The sequence below is a fragment of the Neovison vison genome, chromosome 5 (assembly GCF_020171115.1).
Source record: "Neovison vison isolate M4711 chromosome 5, ASM_NN_V1, whole genome shotgun sequence".
Taxonomy (NCBI): Eukaryota; Metazoa; Chordata; class Mammalia; order Carnivora; family Mustelidae; genus Neogale; species Neogale vison.
In genome coordinates this window covers 28,266,446-28,281,494 of record NC_058095.1, presented here as the reverse complement: position 1 = coordinate 28,281,494, position 15,049 = coordinate 28,266,446, and the positions used below count along the sequence as shown (strand labels likewise).

General features: G+C 59.8%; 1 protein-coding gene across 13 annotated transcripts in view; it reads right to left on the bottom strand.

Moving 5' to 3' along the window:
* Positions 1–15,049, bottom strand: part of MYO18A (myosin XVIIIA) — a 94,802-nt gene that overhangs the window by 12,271 nt on the left and 67,482 nt on the right. For all 13 annotated transcript variants that reach the window (XM_044248256.1, XM_044248264.1, XM_044248260.1 and 10 more), the window contains 17 exons: positions 12,358–12,486; positions 11,502–11,645; positions 11,028–11,117; positions 10,773–10,892; positions 10,461–10,572; positions 9,910–10,037; positions 9,525–9,679; positions 7,647–7,770; positions 7,355–7,555; positions 6,686–6,796; positions 6,080–6,184; positions 5,629–5,775; positions 5,133–5,246; positions 3,690–3,806; positions 3,439–3,522; positions 2,868–3,005; positions 169–354 (listed from right to left, as the gene is read on the bottom strand). In XM_044248256.1, the coding sequence (XP_044104191.1) occupies positions 169–354; positions 2,868–3,005; positions 3,439–3,522; positions 3,690–3,806; positions 5,133–5,246; positions 5,629–5,775; positions 6,080–6,184; positions 6,686–6,796; positions 7,355–7,555; positions 7,647–7,770; positions 9,525–9,679; positions 9,910–10,037; positions 10,461–10,572; positions 10,773–10,892; positions 11,028–11,117; positions 11,502–11,645; positions 12,358–12,486 (2,205 nt within the window). The remainder of the gene's footprint in view (positions 1–168; positions 355–2,867; positions 3,006–3,438; positions 3,523–3,689; positions 3,807–5,132; positions 5,247–5,628; positions 5,776–6,079; positions 6,185–6,685; positions 6,797–7,354; positions 7,556–7,646; positions 7,771–9,524; positions 9,680–9,909; positions 10,038–10,460; positions 10,573–10,772; positions 10,893–11,027; positions 11,118–11,501; positions 11,646–12,357; positions 12,487–15,049) is intronic.

Here is a 15,049-nt window from a genome sequence, read left to right as displayed (position 1 = left end):
CCTGCCTTTGGGACTTCCTGGACTGTCTCCTTGACATGTTCCTCCTCCTTCCAATGATCTCAACTCTGGTTTCTTTATGGCCCACCCCTGACCCGCCCGGAGGGATGTGTGTGCATACAGCCACTCAGCCGGCCTTGCGCTCAGGGCCCTGTGGGTGGGGGGCATTACCAGTTCGTGCTTCTTGCGGCTTGCCTCCGCCTCCTTCCTGGCGAGCTCGCCCATCTCCTCCTTGGTGTCCCGGAGCTGCCGCTGGAGCCTCTTGTTCTGCTCCTTCTCCCGGTTCTCGGCGGCAGTGCGCTGGTCCCGCTCCTCTGTCAGCTTCTCCATGTTCTCCTTGAGCCGGCTGGCCAGGCTCTGGACAGGGAGGCGGGGAAGACAGGCCCATCAGCGAGGCTGGGACACGGGTGTGGCTCTGGCTCTGAGCTCCATAGTCCGGAGGACTGGGGTCCGGCTCTGGCACCACCACTCACTGGTAGGTGGGCAGGAACTAAAGCCCTCCGAAGAGGCTTCCTTTGCCTTTCTGTAAAATGGGAGAATAACACCTACTCCCTCAGGGCCTTTTTTTTTTTTTTTAAAGGTTTTATTAATTCATTTGAGAGAGAGAGAAAACAAGCAGTGGGGGAGGGGCAAAGTAGGGGGGGCAGAGAGAGAGAGAGGGAAGCGTACTCTCTGCTGAGCAGGGAGCCCCACACAGGGCCCGATCCCAGGACCCCAGGATCATGACCTGAGCCAAAGGCAGATGCTTAACCGACTGAGCTACTCAGGCGCCCATCCCTCAGGGTCTTTTAAAGACTGAATAAGGTCAGGTACGTGAAGGCGATGGGACCACGAAAGGTGCCATCACCGTCACCATCATCATTTTTACTCCCAGGAGCCTGGGCCTACCCATCCTGACGCCAAGTGGGGGGCCCCCACTGTCAGCCCCACTTCCCTCAGAGACCCTGAACCCAGCAGCTCTGGAAGCTAGATCTCTTGCTTGGAGGTAAATGGTTCATTGAAGAGTTCCTGGATTAGGAGACTAAAGAGTCATCAGATTCTAAACACACAGCCCTCCCTTTAAGCCTGATGCATCTCTCTTCCTCCAGAAACATGGAATACATTTTTCCTTACCAGGCCGTAGGCAAAAAAATGACCTAGAGGCTGGGGTAAGGGTGTGAGGGAAGGACCTGCTTTGGGTTTGACCACCGACTGGCTGTGGGATCTCCACCTCGGGGCCCCCCAGCCTCTGTGTGGCTAAGATAATGGCACTAGACTATGCCATCTCTAAGGGCCATTTGTATTTAAGATCCTGTGTGTCTCAGGGACAATACTGCCTTTCCGGGCAGAAGGGATACAGAGACAGGTCTGAGGCCCAAAAGAAAAGAAGACAAGTACACAGATCTGCCCCAGAGCCGCCAGACCAATGGCTTCTTCAGCCCCTCGACAGCTCTGTGACCAAAGGCAATCTCCTTACCCCTTCCTGCATGCAAAATGGGGATGGAAATATATATTACCAATCGTTCTGGGTTGTGGTGGGTGGAACAGGAACATGACTAAGCCTCCCAACTCTCCCTGGCTCTCCTGAGGACTGGGACTTTGTCTTGGGAGGTTCTGCCGTATTCTCTTCCCACGTCAAGGGGACGAATGCCCTCTCAATGCCTGCTGCCAGCCCCATAGTCGCCTGTTCCCATCCCTACCCTCGTGCCTGCCAGGCGGCCCCAGGGGCTGCTGGGGAGGAGGCAGGGACGCTCCTCAGTGCGCACACCCATGAACACAGTTCTCACGGAGAACCGTCGGTGCTTAGACACGCGTACAAGCTCGAGTGGGAGGAGAACTTAAAAACAGGGCGAGAGGGACGCCTGGGTGGCTCAGTTGGTTGGACGACTGCCTTTGGCTCAGGTCATGATCCCGGAGTCCTGGGATCGAGTCCCGCATCAGGCTCCCAGCTCCATGGGGAGTCTGCTTCGCTCTCTGATCTTCTCCTCGCTCATGCTCTCTCTCAGTCTCTCTCTCAAATAAATAAATAAAATCTTTAAATAAAAAAAAAAAACAGGGTGAGAGAAGCGTTCACTGGAGACAATTCTGCCTGCCTTGTGCTTCCTACCTGCTCTACCGGAGAGGGCGGGGCTGGGCGTGCTGGTTTCAGGGGCCTGGAAACTGCATGTCGAGCACGGAGATTGCCAGTGAAAGGAAGAGCGAGTCGGAGCAGAAGAGGGGCGAGCAGAGCGGGAGAAGGGTCAAAGGCAAGAATGAGGAGCAGAGGGAGGGGAAGGAGGGGAGGAGGGAGGGGAGGGGAAGGAGGGGAGGAGGGAGGGGAGGGGGAGAAAGGAAGGAGTGCGGCGTGGGTGCGAAGACATGCAAAGGGACAGGAAAGAAGGGGGCAGACGTGGAGACGAGCAAAGAGAGAGGAGAAAAGGCAGAGACAGGAAGGGTGGGAAGAACTGAGGGAAAAAGGCAGTAAGAACGGGAAAGGAGAGAGCGCACGAGCGGTGAGATGAGAGAACAGACTTCAGCCCTCACAGAAGTGGCGCCATCCACTGCATATTTATGACCCTGCCGGAGAGCGAGTGAGGGGACCGGTGGGGGGAGCTCATGGTAGAGGAAAATATGAAGACAAAAAGCTAAGCTGCTCTGGTCCCTTGGCAGAAAGCAAGCACGGAAACAGAATGTAAAGCAGGCTGGCTCCGCGGTGCCCAGAGAGCAGGAGGGGCGGGCGGGCGGGGGGGGGGCGGGGGAGGGCACCCGCCCCGTCAGCTGGCCTGGCAGCCTGGCAGGGGCCTCTGAGGAGCAGCCGTGGCCTGCCCAGGGCTGCGGAGCATGCGTGGCTCCAGCCGCCGAGGCGGCCCGGCCCTGCTCTGGGCTGCGGGCCAGGACGGAGGTGCACCCACCTCCAGCCTCTTCACTTGGGTCCTCTCGAACTCCAGGCGGGTCTCCAGCTCTCGGATCTTAGCCTCCTGCCTGCTCACCAGGGACTTGTCCACCATGGATTGTTCTAGGAACTCCACTTGGCTCTGGAGGGCTTGGAGCTGGGGACAGGGGCAGGAAGAGAAGCAGGAACTGAGTCCTGAAGGGAGGGCGCAGAGTCTGGGCACCCGCACGATCACCATGGTGACCAGAAGGCTGAGGGAGGGAGGGATGGATGCCCAGGCGAGAGGGAAGGATGGGGCCCCGAGCCAGAGGCATGCCCCACCTAGCCCAATGCTGACAGATTTTGCTTTTTGGAGACAAAGGGAAAAGCCAAGGACCAGAGAGGGAATAGAAATGTGAAATAAGGCAGCTAAAGCCAAAATGTCTACTACAGTCCTTTGGCTCTCAGCCTAGGCCTCCACACGCATAGACACTGCTCCGTGGATTACTGATGAGCGAGAGGAGCGCCTATTATACTGTGAGCTTGGGGGCTTGTCTGCACATACAGCCATCCTGCACCCTCTTTCTACCAAGGGAGACCCTGGTCCCCACCTTCTCCTGCAGCTCCTGCTTCTCCTTGTTGGCTTCTTCTAGCTGGGCCTGGAGATCGTTCATCTGTGCTAAGTCCCGCGAGGCCTGGGAAAAAGGAGTGAGCATTGACATGGGCTGCCCGGGGAACACAAACCCCAACTCGCCACACGCCAGGTACGGGGCTGGGGCCCGCTCCCAAGACAAGGGGCGTGCGGGGCTCTTGGAAGAGGACCACGGGGATGGCGCCTGTGGGGAGGGGCGTGGTGGGGCACCTGAGCCACGGCCGCCTTGTGCTTCTTCATCAGCTCGTTCATGTCCTCCTGATCCTCCTCCAGCCGGCTCTGGATCTCATTCTTCTCACGCTGAAGGCGGCTCAGCTGCTCCTCCAGCTGGACGGAGGCAAGACCAATCAGAGGGCATCAGGCCTCGAGTGCCTAATGGCACCTGGTGGCAAGTCTCAACTTCCCCACGCTGCCTCCAATGGGAGGGGGGTGACGATGCGGCCAGACCAGCCAGGGGAGCAGGGTCCAGACCCAGAGGCGCTCAGGGAGTACAGGAAAGGCTGTCTTCACAGCACAGGCGGACCCTGGGCTAAATGACAGCTGCTTCCTGGCAGCTCTTCGAAGGCTAATGAGAAGGCAGAAAAGGTCTGCCCAGAACAAATGACCCATCGTCCTGGCCCTAGCAGTCTGTGCCCTAACCTGCACACACTCTGCCCCCTTCAGGCCTTGGGGAAGGACCCCTCGAATGTGTGAGGGTCCCTTGGCTTGGATTCTCATCTCCCCTGGGACGGCCTGCTCCCAGGCCCTCTAGCCCCACAGTCAGTCCACTCCTGGGGGGAGGGGAGCAGACAGCCAACAGCAGCTTCAGGAAATGAATGAATCTATTAGCCTGTAATTCCAAACCAAAATGACTGTGTTGGCTCCTTCCCGGCCCCATCCATCTTGTTACCGGGCTGTGGGGAGCTGGGGAAGCCTCCGCCAAGAAATTTATTAACTCGGATTTAAATAAAATGGTAATTTTATAACAGCCTTTTTTAACACAATTAAAGAATTTGAATTACTCACCTGAAAACTGCTGAGGAGCACAAATGTCACAGAGATAAATCAAGCCCGGGAGACTGGCATCCCTCAACAGACGGGTGACCAGATTGGGGGGTCCGTGGAGCCCAGAGCCAAGCCCAGCCTCCCCGCTACCCCATTCCCTGCCCAAGGAGGTACTGGTGCCCGTATCCCAGTAATGCATTCCCGGCCGATGGATGGGCCGCGGGAGAGGTAGGGAATTAAAAGGGAAGCATTAAATAAGAGCTCTAATTAGCTGCCGCTTGGGCTTGTCAGTGGGCTGGCCAGGGGAAGGGGAGGGAACCGGAGCCATCCCATCCTCTTATCGGTGCTTCGGCTAATCTCCAGGCACCTGTTTACATCCCTCAGCCACATTAGCTGCCTTTATTTATGGTGTCGGGGCCTGTGGCCAAGCTCCCACAGGCAGGTGGTTAAACAGGGAGATGGGCCCTTGCTGGCTCCCTCTTCCACCTCACCCCCCCTTCCTGGGCCTCTGCTCTGAGTGGGGAGAGGCAAAGGAGGGGAGGCCTGCTTTCCCTGCAGAAAGCCCTGGCGTCAAGGAATCGGGCTGGGGAAGGGCCCCATCTTTCCCCTCTCTACTTTCCCTCAGCCCCTCCCCGCCCCCCCGCCCGGCCTACGCCCCCTGCTCCTCACCGCCGTCTTGGCTTTGGCGATGTCATCAATCTGTAGGTGCAGGTCTTCGATCTCCACCTCCATGGCCTTCCTCGCTTTCACCGCTGCGGCGCAGGTGAACTCGGACTCCTCCAGCTGGACACAGGGCCGTCCCCACCCCAGGGAGAGATGTCAGCCAGGCCCCAGGGGCAGGGGGGGCTGGAAAAGGTTGGGAGGGGGGCTTGCAGGGGAGAAGGAGCCCAGCCCTGGCCTGTTGGGCCAGCATGCACGGGTGTCTCCCAGGGCAGGGATGGCAGGTGTGGGGACCCATCCACGCCATCCTGGGGCTTGGCGGTCATGCTATCTAGAACGCACAGATCCTAGGAGTCTACAGCTATGAGTGGCTTCTCCCCCTCCCATTACCTTCCTTCTCAAGGACTCAAGAGGCCCTGGCAGGGGAAGGGCGGGAGAGAAAGAACTAAAATTACAGGCGTGCGATTGCCCCTTGGAGCTGACCACCCCCGCTCTGTCCAGGCACCTGGTTCTTCAGCTGGGCGATCTCCCTCTTGCTGGGGGCGTTGTTCTTCAGGTGGTCCAGCATGATCTGGGCATCTGCCAGCAGGGCCTTGGTGCGCTTCAGGTCCTTCCGGAGCCGCTTCTCGGACTCCAGGTCCCTCTGGCTCACCTGGGCACATGGCAGGAGCTGGGGCTCTGGCCTCCCCCACAGAGCCTCTTCCTGTCTTCCCCATGCCCACTCTTCACCCCGCCCTTATTCTAGAGCCCCCCGGACACGCAGCAGTGGAGGACGTGCCGGGCTCAGGCCAGCCGGTGAGAGAAGCCAGGGTGTGCTCTGCACGGTAACCACCCCATCCTCCATGTGCCAACAGTGAGCTCCACAGAGCCTGCCCCCCCACCCCGCCCCCTGCCCAACTATGTATCCCTGAAAGTCACCTCGCTGAGGCCGCGCCTGGCCAGCAGGCTCTGCTCACCTGGTCACTCAGTGTGGCAAGCTTGCTCTCCAGTTCCCGCTTTTCTCGCAGCACCTTCTGCTTATCCTCGTACTCCTCCTCAAGCTGCACTTCCATTTGCTTCAACTGGAGGGCCGTGGGGACAGAGGCCCGGCAGTCCCTTCAGTGTCCAGTGCCAGCCGGGCCCCTTCCCTTCTGGATCCCTGCCCCGCCTCCCCTCACCACACCCAGACCCTGGGAAAACTGTGGGGCAGGCTGAGCAGATCCCAGAGGGGTCAGACCCCGAATTCGAAGTTCCCAGGGTTTCAAAGCAGCCTGGGAGGGAGAGGAGGGATGGCAGGCCGTGCACCGCAGCCCCACGCCAGAGTGGAAGGCTTCATTCCAGAGTGGGCAGGCCAGGCCAGCCTCGCTGAGTGCCCAGAAAGCAGGGAGCGTACGTCCCTCAAAGGACCAAACTTTCTCCATAGTCCCTGAGGGCACACATCCCAGCCAAGGCCAGGATCTCAGGTCCAGAATGGAAATAGATGATAGTGTGGCTCAGGAAGGGAATCAGAAAGCCCCTTACTTTAAAGCAGTGATGGGGGAGGCAGGGTTCATCCTGGACACGCTGAGTACCGGCTCCCTTACCTTCTTCTGACATGACTGCCGGGCCTCCTCTACTTCCTCATCCCGACTTTCCACCTCCTTGGAATGGGTCTGTCTCATCCGCTCCATCTCCATCTCTAGACGTAGCTTGGCCTGGAGGTGATGAGGGTGGGGGGAGGGACCGGGTTCCTGAGCAGCCCCTTGCCCCCTGCAGGATGGGTTTCCCTGGGCTCAGGGGCAGGGAGTTTCTCTGCTCGCACTTCCCCGAGCTCCCACCTTGCTCCTGGGGCAGCCGGCTTCCCCAGAGAAGCCAGATCCCCTCACTAGATGTCTGATGCTGGCCCAGAGCAGGCTGCCAGACATGGGGACAGTTGGGCAGCTTTCCCATCCGGCCTTCAGGCTCTAGCTCTCTGAACTGACATGGTGGCTCAGCGGCAGGCCGGGTGGGCACGTGGCCTTCTGGCTGCTGGACATCCCGAACCCCTCAATACTAAAGCTCAATCAAGATTTATTCAAAGCAGGACGAAAGCTTAATTATTTTCACACTGTGTCTGGCAAAGATCAGGTGCTCCCTCAGCATTTTGTGAGTAAGGGAACGAAGGGCTGACTGCATGTGGGAACTTGCCCTCCCCCGCCGCCCCCTCCACTCCAGCTACCCCCTGGGTTAGCTGTGGGAATGGTGGGGCCCCCCTCGGGCAGACTCTGCGGCACCTGCTCCAGCATCTGGATGGTCCCCGCCTGCTCATCCAGCTCCTCTTCCTGATCCTTGACCTTGGCCTCCAGGTCCCGGAGCTGTTTCTTGACCTTGGCCAGAGAGGCTTCATCTTTAGACTCTTGGGAAGAAATGTCCTGGAGTTCGGCCTCCAGGGAGACAACCTTCTGGGTGAATCCGGCAATGTCCATGTCTTTTTCCTGGAGCGAAAGAGAAGATGAGGCTGGCCTGGGACCAGCTCTTGTCTGGGGGTGGGAGTGGGGACAGGGGGACGGTGGGTGGCCCACGCACCTCCAGTTGCTGCTTCAGGCTGAAAGCCTCAGCGAGGAGCGTGTCCTTCTCCCGCTGCAACTTCTCCCGCTGCAGTTTCTCCCGCTGGGCCTCTTCATGAGCCTGCGAGAGCTCGCTGTCGAACCTGTGAGGAAGCAGGGACGGCCAAGTTGACCCTGCCAGGGCAGGGAAGAGTCTGGGTCTCCAGCACCCAGAGGCTGCCAGGAAGCAGGGCCACGGATGCAGACAGGATGCAAGCAGAGGGGGACTCCTTACACAGCCCAGAAGTGGGAGGCAGCGGTGAGGTGACACCCAGGCTCACAGGCCATCGAGGCCCAGCTGGCCGTCTGCTCTGGGATGGGGAGCATTTCACGGAGGTGGGCTAAAGAGCCCTTACACTAGGTGAGCTGAGGAGGGGCCCACAGACTGCTTCTGGGGAAGCAGTGGACAGGCTGCTCCAGGGAAGAGGTAGACAGGCTCTCCATTGTCATCTTAACCTTTTTCTGTTTCCACAGATCAAAGTATGAGGGACCGGGGTGAGGGCAGAGTGGGCTCAGAGATATGTAGAAAGGGACGCCGTTGCCTCATCTAACTCACTTTCCGTGGTTCCACTTGGCCACTCCAGAGTGGCAGCCAGCTCCAGCCCCCACCTTTCAGTGCCAGCCCCTGGCCAGGGCCATGTGGCCCAGCAGTACCCATGTCACCCCCAGGACCCCATCCCCTGCCAACAGAAGCCAGCTGTCCCACCATGCCCAGCCTGCAGGTGCTGGCCCCTTTCTTGGCTCCTCTACCTCCCAGCCTCCTATGTCCCTGCCCAGTGACTCTAAATAAGGAGCAAATTGCTGAAATTCCTCTTAACACCTTCCCCGAATAGCTAATAAGGTTCCCTTCGAAAATACTGAAAGACTCCCTCCCAACCCAACCCCACATCAAAAAAAAAAAAGGGTAAGCAAACTCCGGGCAGCTGAAATGAAACCTAATAAGTTGCCCAGCAGGGAGTGTGGCGAGTTGGTAACTAGGCCAGGCTGGCACTGCCATGGCGGGGGTGCTTGGGAGAAGGGGTCCCACTAAGGGTGAACCGCCTCTGGTGAACGGGGCGGGGGGGCGGGTAAAGGCGGAGAGGCACAGTGCTGGGAGGGAGGAATAAGATCTCCCAGCTCCCCTCACCATTGGCGGGACCCAGTTGGGAGGACAGCAGAGTGCCCAGGAAGCTGAGGGTAACTTGGGGTCACAGGAAGGACTCAGCTCTGCCCCGCTCACCCCCAGGGTCGTGGGTGTGGGGATGTCCCTTCACGAAGGCACCCGGGGCCTCTGCCAAGAAGCCCTCCCCTGCAGAGGGCAACCAGGCGCTCTTCCCACTCCCTGGGGCCCCCTGCTGTTCCCAGGATGTGTGGGTTCCCCAGTGTAGCTAATAAAGGCGTCCCATTCCCATCCCCAGCCGGGGAAATTAATTTAGATTGGATCTGATCCTGTGAGGGCTGCCCCCCTCCTTTGTGTCATTACCATAATGAGATGGAAGTGGCACGGTAGTTCAACAACATTAGTCAGGAGAGTGTGTCTGTGTGGCTGAGGCGAGTGAGATGTGGGGAGCTGGGTGGGGGCAAGGGGCAAGGAGGGGCGAGGATGTTTTCTGCACGGGGCCTGGTGGGAGCTTCGTCCTTGCTGGGCCCAGGCAGGGTGACGGGAACATGCTGCAGGGAACGCGTCCGAGAGCCGAGGCCTGAACAGGCCTTCAGTGGGGACAGGACCTGAGGGCTCCTCGGAGGTCATGAGAGAGGCCTGTTCCCATTCTAGGCCAAAGGACCATGCGGCCAAATCCAGGCCCTCCTTCCTTCTCCCTTCCCTGGAGGGGGAAGCCCCCAGGAAGTCTTGTGTGTCTGGGGCAGGGGACCCACCCACCTCCTCTGCTTCTTCTCCAGCTCGTGGTTGCGGACCTGCTGGCCCTCCAGGTGCAGCTTGGTGTCCTGCAGCTCGGCTGTCAGCCGTTGGGACTTCTTCTTCAGTTGCTGCAGGGCCCGCTGGCTCTCGTCGCTGTCTGCCTGCAGGTCCCCGAGCTAGGGTGCGGACGGGGTGCGGGGTCAGCAACCGGGAAGAGGCCCGGAAGTGGAGAAGGGGAGGAGAAGGAGGGGGGCGAGGGAGGGAGAGATCCAGGGATGAGGGATGGAGTCGATTTGCCCTTGGGCATCTGCAGCCCAAGAGGCTAACCCACCAACCCCTCCCGGGTGCTCCCAGGGCACCACGGCCCTCCAGGGCCCGTGGCCTCCAATCCTTCCACCAGCCTCACCCGCCTCTCCAGCTGCCTCTTGTTCTGCTGCTCCACCTCCAGCTTGTCCTCGAACTCCTGCTGGAGCCGCTTCTTGGTGAAGTCCACCTCCCGCACAGCTCGCTCGTACTTCAGACGCCACTCGCCGCCTGTGAGGGTGGGGCCGACAAGAGAGGACTGGGCTGCTGAGAGTCCTGGACAAGGGGTGGGGAGGGAGAAGGACAGGACAGGGAGGGGCAGCAGGTGGCATTAGCCAGAGGGACTCAGGAAGGTCTCTGGAATGATGGCTTCCCCCCAAGCCAGGGAAAGACTAGAGAGGGTGTGTGGCTGTGTGCTGTCCCCTCCCAGGGACCCGCGGACCCTGGCCCTCGGACCCTGTCCTTATCATGGCTCTCGCAGGCCTCCATGATAATCCCTTGCATTTGCTGGCACCTCAACTCTCTTGTCTATTTCTGTAGCCTTGGCCCAGCTCCAGGAGGGAGACAGGCCGGGACCGGGGCTGTCTGGGGGCCGGGGGTGGTATCCGAGCTTGCCGTTCAGGCCCCCCTGAGCTCCTCGGGCCTCAGACCCACCCGTGTCATCATCGTCCACCTCCCCGTTGATCTCCGCTGCCCGGATGAGACGGGCCTCCATCACCTCCATCTCCATCACCTCCATCTGCTTCTTCAGTGCATCATACTGGGTCTGCGGAAGGGAGGCCTGTGAGGCTGCCAGCCCAGCCCCTCACCCAGGCCCAGCCAAGGCCCCGAGCCATGCAGACCACGGGTACGTGCTTACCCTGGGCGGATAGGGGTGCCGGGCCACCCGTTCCCAGAGGGGAGCAGATGGACGCCAGAGCGCGGTGGTAGCTGGCACGGCGGTCTCCACCCCAGCCCTGTCCTCACCTGCAGCTCCTTCATCTCCTTCTCGGCTCGGAGCCTCTCCGCGGCCTCGGCGTCCAGCAGCTGGGAGGCGGACTCTCCTGTGTTACGTTCATCAGTCAGCTCCGATGTCAGCTCTGAGATCTGGAGTGGGGGGGGAGGGAGTCGCCACCAGTTGAAATGCCTGCCTCACTCAGCTAGAACCCTGGGGGTGGGGGGCTCCTGGACCTGGCACCCTGCATGGGTGGGCCAGTCGGCCTGGCCCTGGGAGTCACTGACCCGAGTCTCCAGCCGGTCATTGTTGAGCCGAAGCTCGTTCCGCTCCTTCTCCACCTTCTCAAGTTTGTTCCGCAGCTGCTGGATCTCCTCCTGGGGTGTAGGGAAGAGGGCAGACTGAGCCAGAGGCTCTGTAAAAGGTTGGGGCCTGGAATCTGCACCATGGGGGTAAATGAGGCTGGTGAAGTTCCAGCCAGGACACGGGGAATAGGGAGCCCCTGCCTCCCAGCGGCTCTGATCCTAGACCCCTCCCCAGATGCTGAGGATGCCTGAGATTTTATACCAAGAGGCTACCCAGCGGCTTATCCAGCGCTCCAGAGGGATGCCTTCTCTTTGATGGGCATCGTTCAAGGACATCGGCTCTCTGGACTAAATAAAGAGTACTTGGGAGCCCAGGACGAGCTGGCAAGACTTTCTGCCCACATGGATGAACTAGTCCTTCTCCATTGACTTGGCCCTTCCCAAGCCATTACGTACGTCTTTGTTCCGGATCTGTTCCTCGGACAGCTGTACCTCGATGAGAGGCCGCACGGTGGTAAAGAGTTTCCACCAGGCCCAGTCCTTCACCCCTTTGTTCTTCTTAATGTTCTTCTGCACACAGCGAATGGCCAGGTCCTGGATCTAAGTTGGGGTGACGGTGGCGCACAGCACAGCTCTCAGTCCCAAGCCCAGCCAGGATCGCCCCTCGCCCCGCCCATCACCAGCACAGCCACAGGGCCGCTCCTCTGGCCCCCTTAACCCCGGTTTGAACACTCCCTGCGCCCCCCAACCCCCACTCCCAGCCTCTCCCCAGCACTCAGAGAGTGGGCAGTCGAGAGCTCGGCCCTGGGAGCACCGCACTGGGCACTAACCGCTCTGGCGTCATTAGGAATAATTTCATCTGCTTTATTTGCTGCCTGATTATTTCCAGCACCCTGGCCTCGATGTGCTATAAAACCTAATCTTGCTGAAACACAAGAGGCGGCGGTGCTGGCTGTTTTATGGACTTGCTAATAAGAAAAGGAGTCGCTGACACAGCTCCTTAATCTTCATGGAGCAGCCTAGGTGCCAGAGCCCACCTTCGCCTAGACGCTGCCCCCCACCCCCGCCCCATGCCCGGGCCATGTAGAACCAGCAGGCTCGCTGGCACCAAGGAGCTGCCCATCCCCCACCCCGACCCCGGGCATGGTGGCCCTAGGAGGGCCCTGCTTCTTCTCCCCCAGGTGACAATAACTTGTGGTCCCAAGACCAGCCTCTGCTCCAGCACCTTCCCTTGAACCCCTACCCCCACCCTAGGAACTCCACTTTGCTGTCTAGGCCGGGGAGTGGGATGGAGATACCCCAGAAACAGCACCTTTTTCTTCTTGAAGTGCTGGCGGGCCAGGTAGCCCCTGCAGGCCGCCTGGAACAGGGTTAGGTTTCTGCTGGTTTGTTCGTCCCGCTGCTCCTCCAGCCGAGCTAACGTGCCTGCCCGGAAGAACACCTGTGGGGAAGCAGGCCAGATGGAGGCGGGAGATGGGCTGGGGGCGCAGGACACCAGCAGGCCTGGGAGGTGGCCCTCTGCCCCCAGGGAAGAACCTGAAGATCCAAGGGAACAAGAGAGGAGGGAAGGAGCAAGGAGAGGCCCCAGGAAGGCTAAGGGAAGAGGGCCAGGCCGGGGCCTGGAGAGGTTTTTCCGGAAGAGGAGGAGGAAGGTGGGAAATCTAACTTCAAAGAGAGATAAAAGGAGAGGGAGGGCAAAGGGAAGGTATCTGTATCTGGGGCAAGAAGGAAATAAAGCAGCCACAGTCAAATGGGGACAGGACAGCCCTCAGCAACATCCTCTTCCCCCAGGTTTCCTCCCCCCAGGACTGCAAGCAACAATGTCTGTGCCCTCTGTGCCCAGAGCCCACTGAAGGGCCCAACCGCTGGTGCCAGCTGCCTGGTATCAGGCCAAGAAGAAGGTGGCGAAAGCGTGTAAGGAGAGAAAGGTCCAGAAGCCGTGCGCAGAGAAAGGGTGGGGGGGCCCCCCACTCGGTCTCCTCTCAGACAGCCTCCTCTTTCATGTGCCAGCATCCCACCCCCACACACACACCCAGGTTTCAGCTCATGAAAACGCCAGGGGGGGTGGGTGGGGGCCAGCCCAATCAAGGGACCTGTCCTACAGGTTTGGGGGCTGGAGGACAGACAGGAGAGGAACCAGATGGGCGCCCCCAGAGCCAGCATTTCCTCTCCCTCTGGTGCTCAGAACTGGGGCTGGGTAAAGTGTTCCCTACTAAGAGAAGAAGAGGGAGGAAAATACACAGGTGAGCGAAGACTCTGGGATCCTCATAGAGGGCAAAGGGACACCTAGGCATGTGCCCACCTCCGCCTTGCCCAGAACACAGAAAATTCCCTTCTGTGGGTCAAAGAGCACGGGAAATACTCAGAACCAGTCTGTACAGTATCCCCAGGCCTCCCTTCAGGGGAGAAGTGGAGAGAAGGCCTACACTTTCTGCTGAGAAAGGTTTGCCTCTGGCGACTCCACAGAAACCTAGTCCCCTGGGGCTGGCCTAGGAGAAAGCCAGCGTCAGCAAACTTTCTTCCCCAAATCCCCGCCCTCGAGAGCTGGGTGCCCAGGATCTCCCACGGGCCCCAAGCCCTACTTGAGCCTTGAGATTCCACCGGGGATGGGAAATAGCCAAGTCCCGCCTGGAGGCGGACATAGGGGCTCATGGTCAGGGCACATAGCTGGTGTGACTGAGGCTGAAGAAGGGAGGCAGAGGGTTAGGGGCTGGAGAGTGGCCCCCCCATTCTCACTGCCTCAGGGTGAGATGAGAAAAGATGGCCTCAGGGCTGGGGCGGGGAGCCTGAGGCCTGGGTCATACAGCTCTATCTTAGTGGGGTTAGGAATCCTTTTGAGTACTGGGTGAAAGCTTACGGCCCTGTCCTTCCCCAACAGACGCATCCATACACATTTTACAAACCATACCAGGAGGCCCTCAGGATCCTCTCTCACCCTGCCTGAACCCTCAGGGTCCCAGGGGCTCAGACTGTGACCCCGTCTTCCAAAGCAATCTGACGAGCTCACGGAATCCCTGCTCCTCAGCTGGTCCGACCACAGCCTAGAGGCCCTGAAATTGTTTTCCCAAGTCAGATGTGAGCAAACATCCCACTTTGCCCCTAATGTCTCTGTGAGCGTGAGTGGGCCCTGGGGCTCGCCCGCCTTGGCCTGGCACCTGGGACGAAGCAGCGGGGCTGCGAGGGTAGCTGGGAAGAGGACCAGCCTATGCAGGCCCTCTCCTGCCCAAGACATGCCCTGGAGGAGATGACACCCTCATGCTAGCCAGCAGCAGCCCAGACTGTGGGCGGGGGGAAGCGGGGCAGGAGCCCGCCCAAGACACCCAGAGGCTTTGCTTCAGCCTCGGACTGCAGGCTTCCCAGGGAGGAAGCTCAGCCAGCAGCCCCCATGCTGACAGAAAGTCCGGGATAGGGAGACGTGGAGTCAGGCACAGCAAGAGACCAAAACCAGAAAAATGACACAGAAAGAGTGAGCCCACAGAAGACCCAGAGAACAAGGAAAGAAACGGAAAATGACAGAGCCGGGAGCTGCCAGGGCCAAAAGGAAAAGGGAAAACCAGCGCAGACAGATGCAGACAGGAGATGGGAAAGCAAAGGTAGGGGGGACTGTGACTCAGAAGACAGAACCGGGAGAACAGAGTGGATAAGCGACACCAGGCCTTTTTTCCGAGCATCTGTGTCCCCGTCACACTCCCCATGAAGCCCCGGCACCCTGGGCTCCCCACTCCTTGCTGACAGGTAGAGAGGTTCAGAACCCCCTCCCAGGCTCCCAAAGGCCCTCCCTCCCACCCCAGGCCCTGGGAGCACATACGTGGATGCCACCCGTCAGGCCTCGCAGTCTGAGGAGCGAGAGGTAAGCGGGGCTCCTGCCTGTGGGAGGGACGCTTGCCTGGCCTTTGGCGTGGAGCGATGTGGCAGACTGGCACCCGGGCGCGGGCGTGCCTGCCTCTTAGACACCACGTTCCATTCAGGTGAGGAACTGGGCTTGTGGGCAGGTGGTGGCAGCA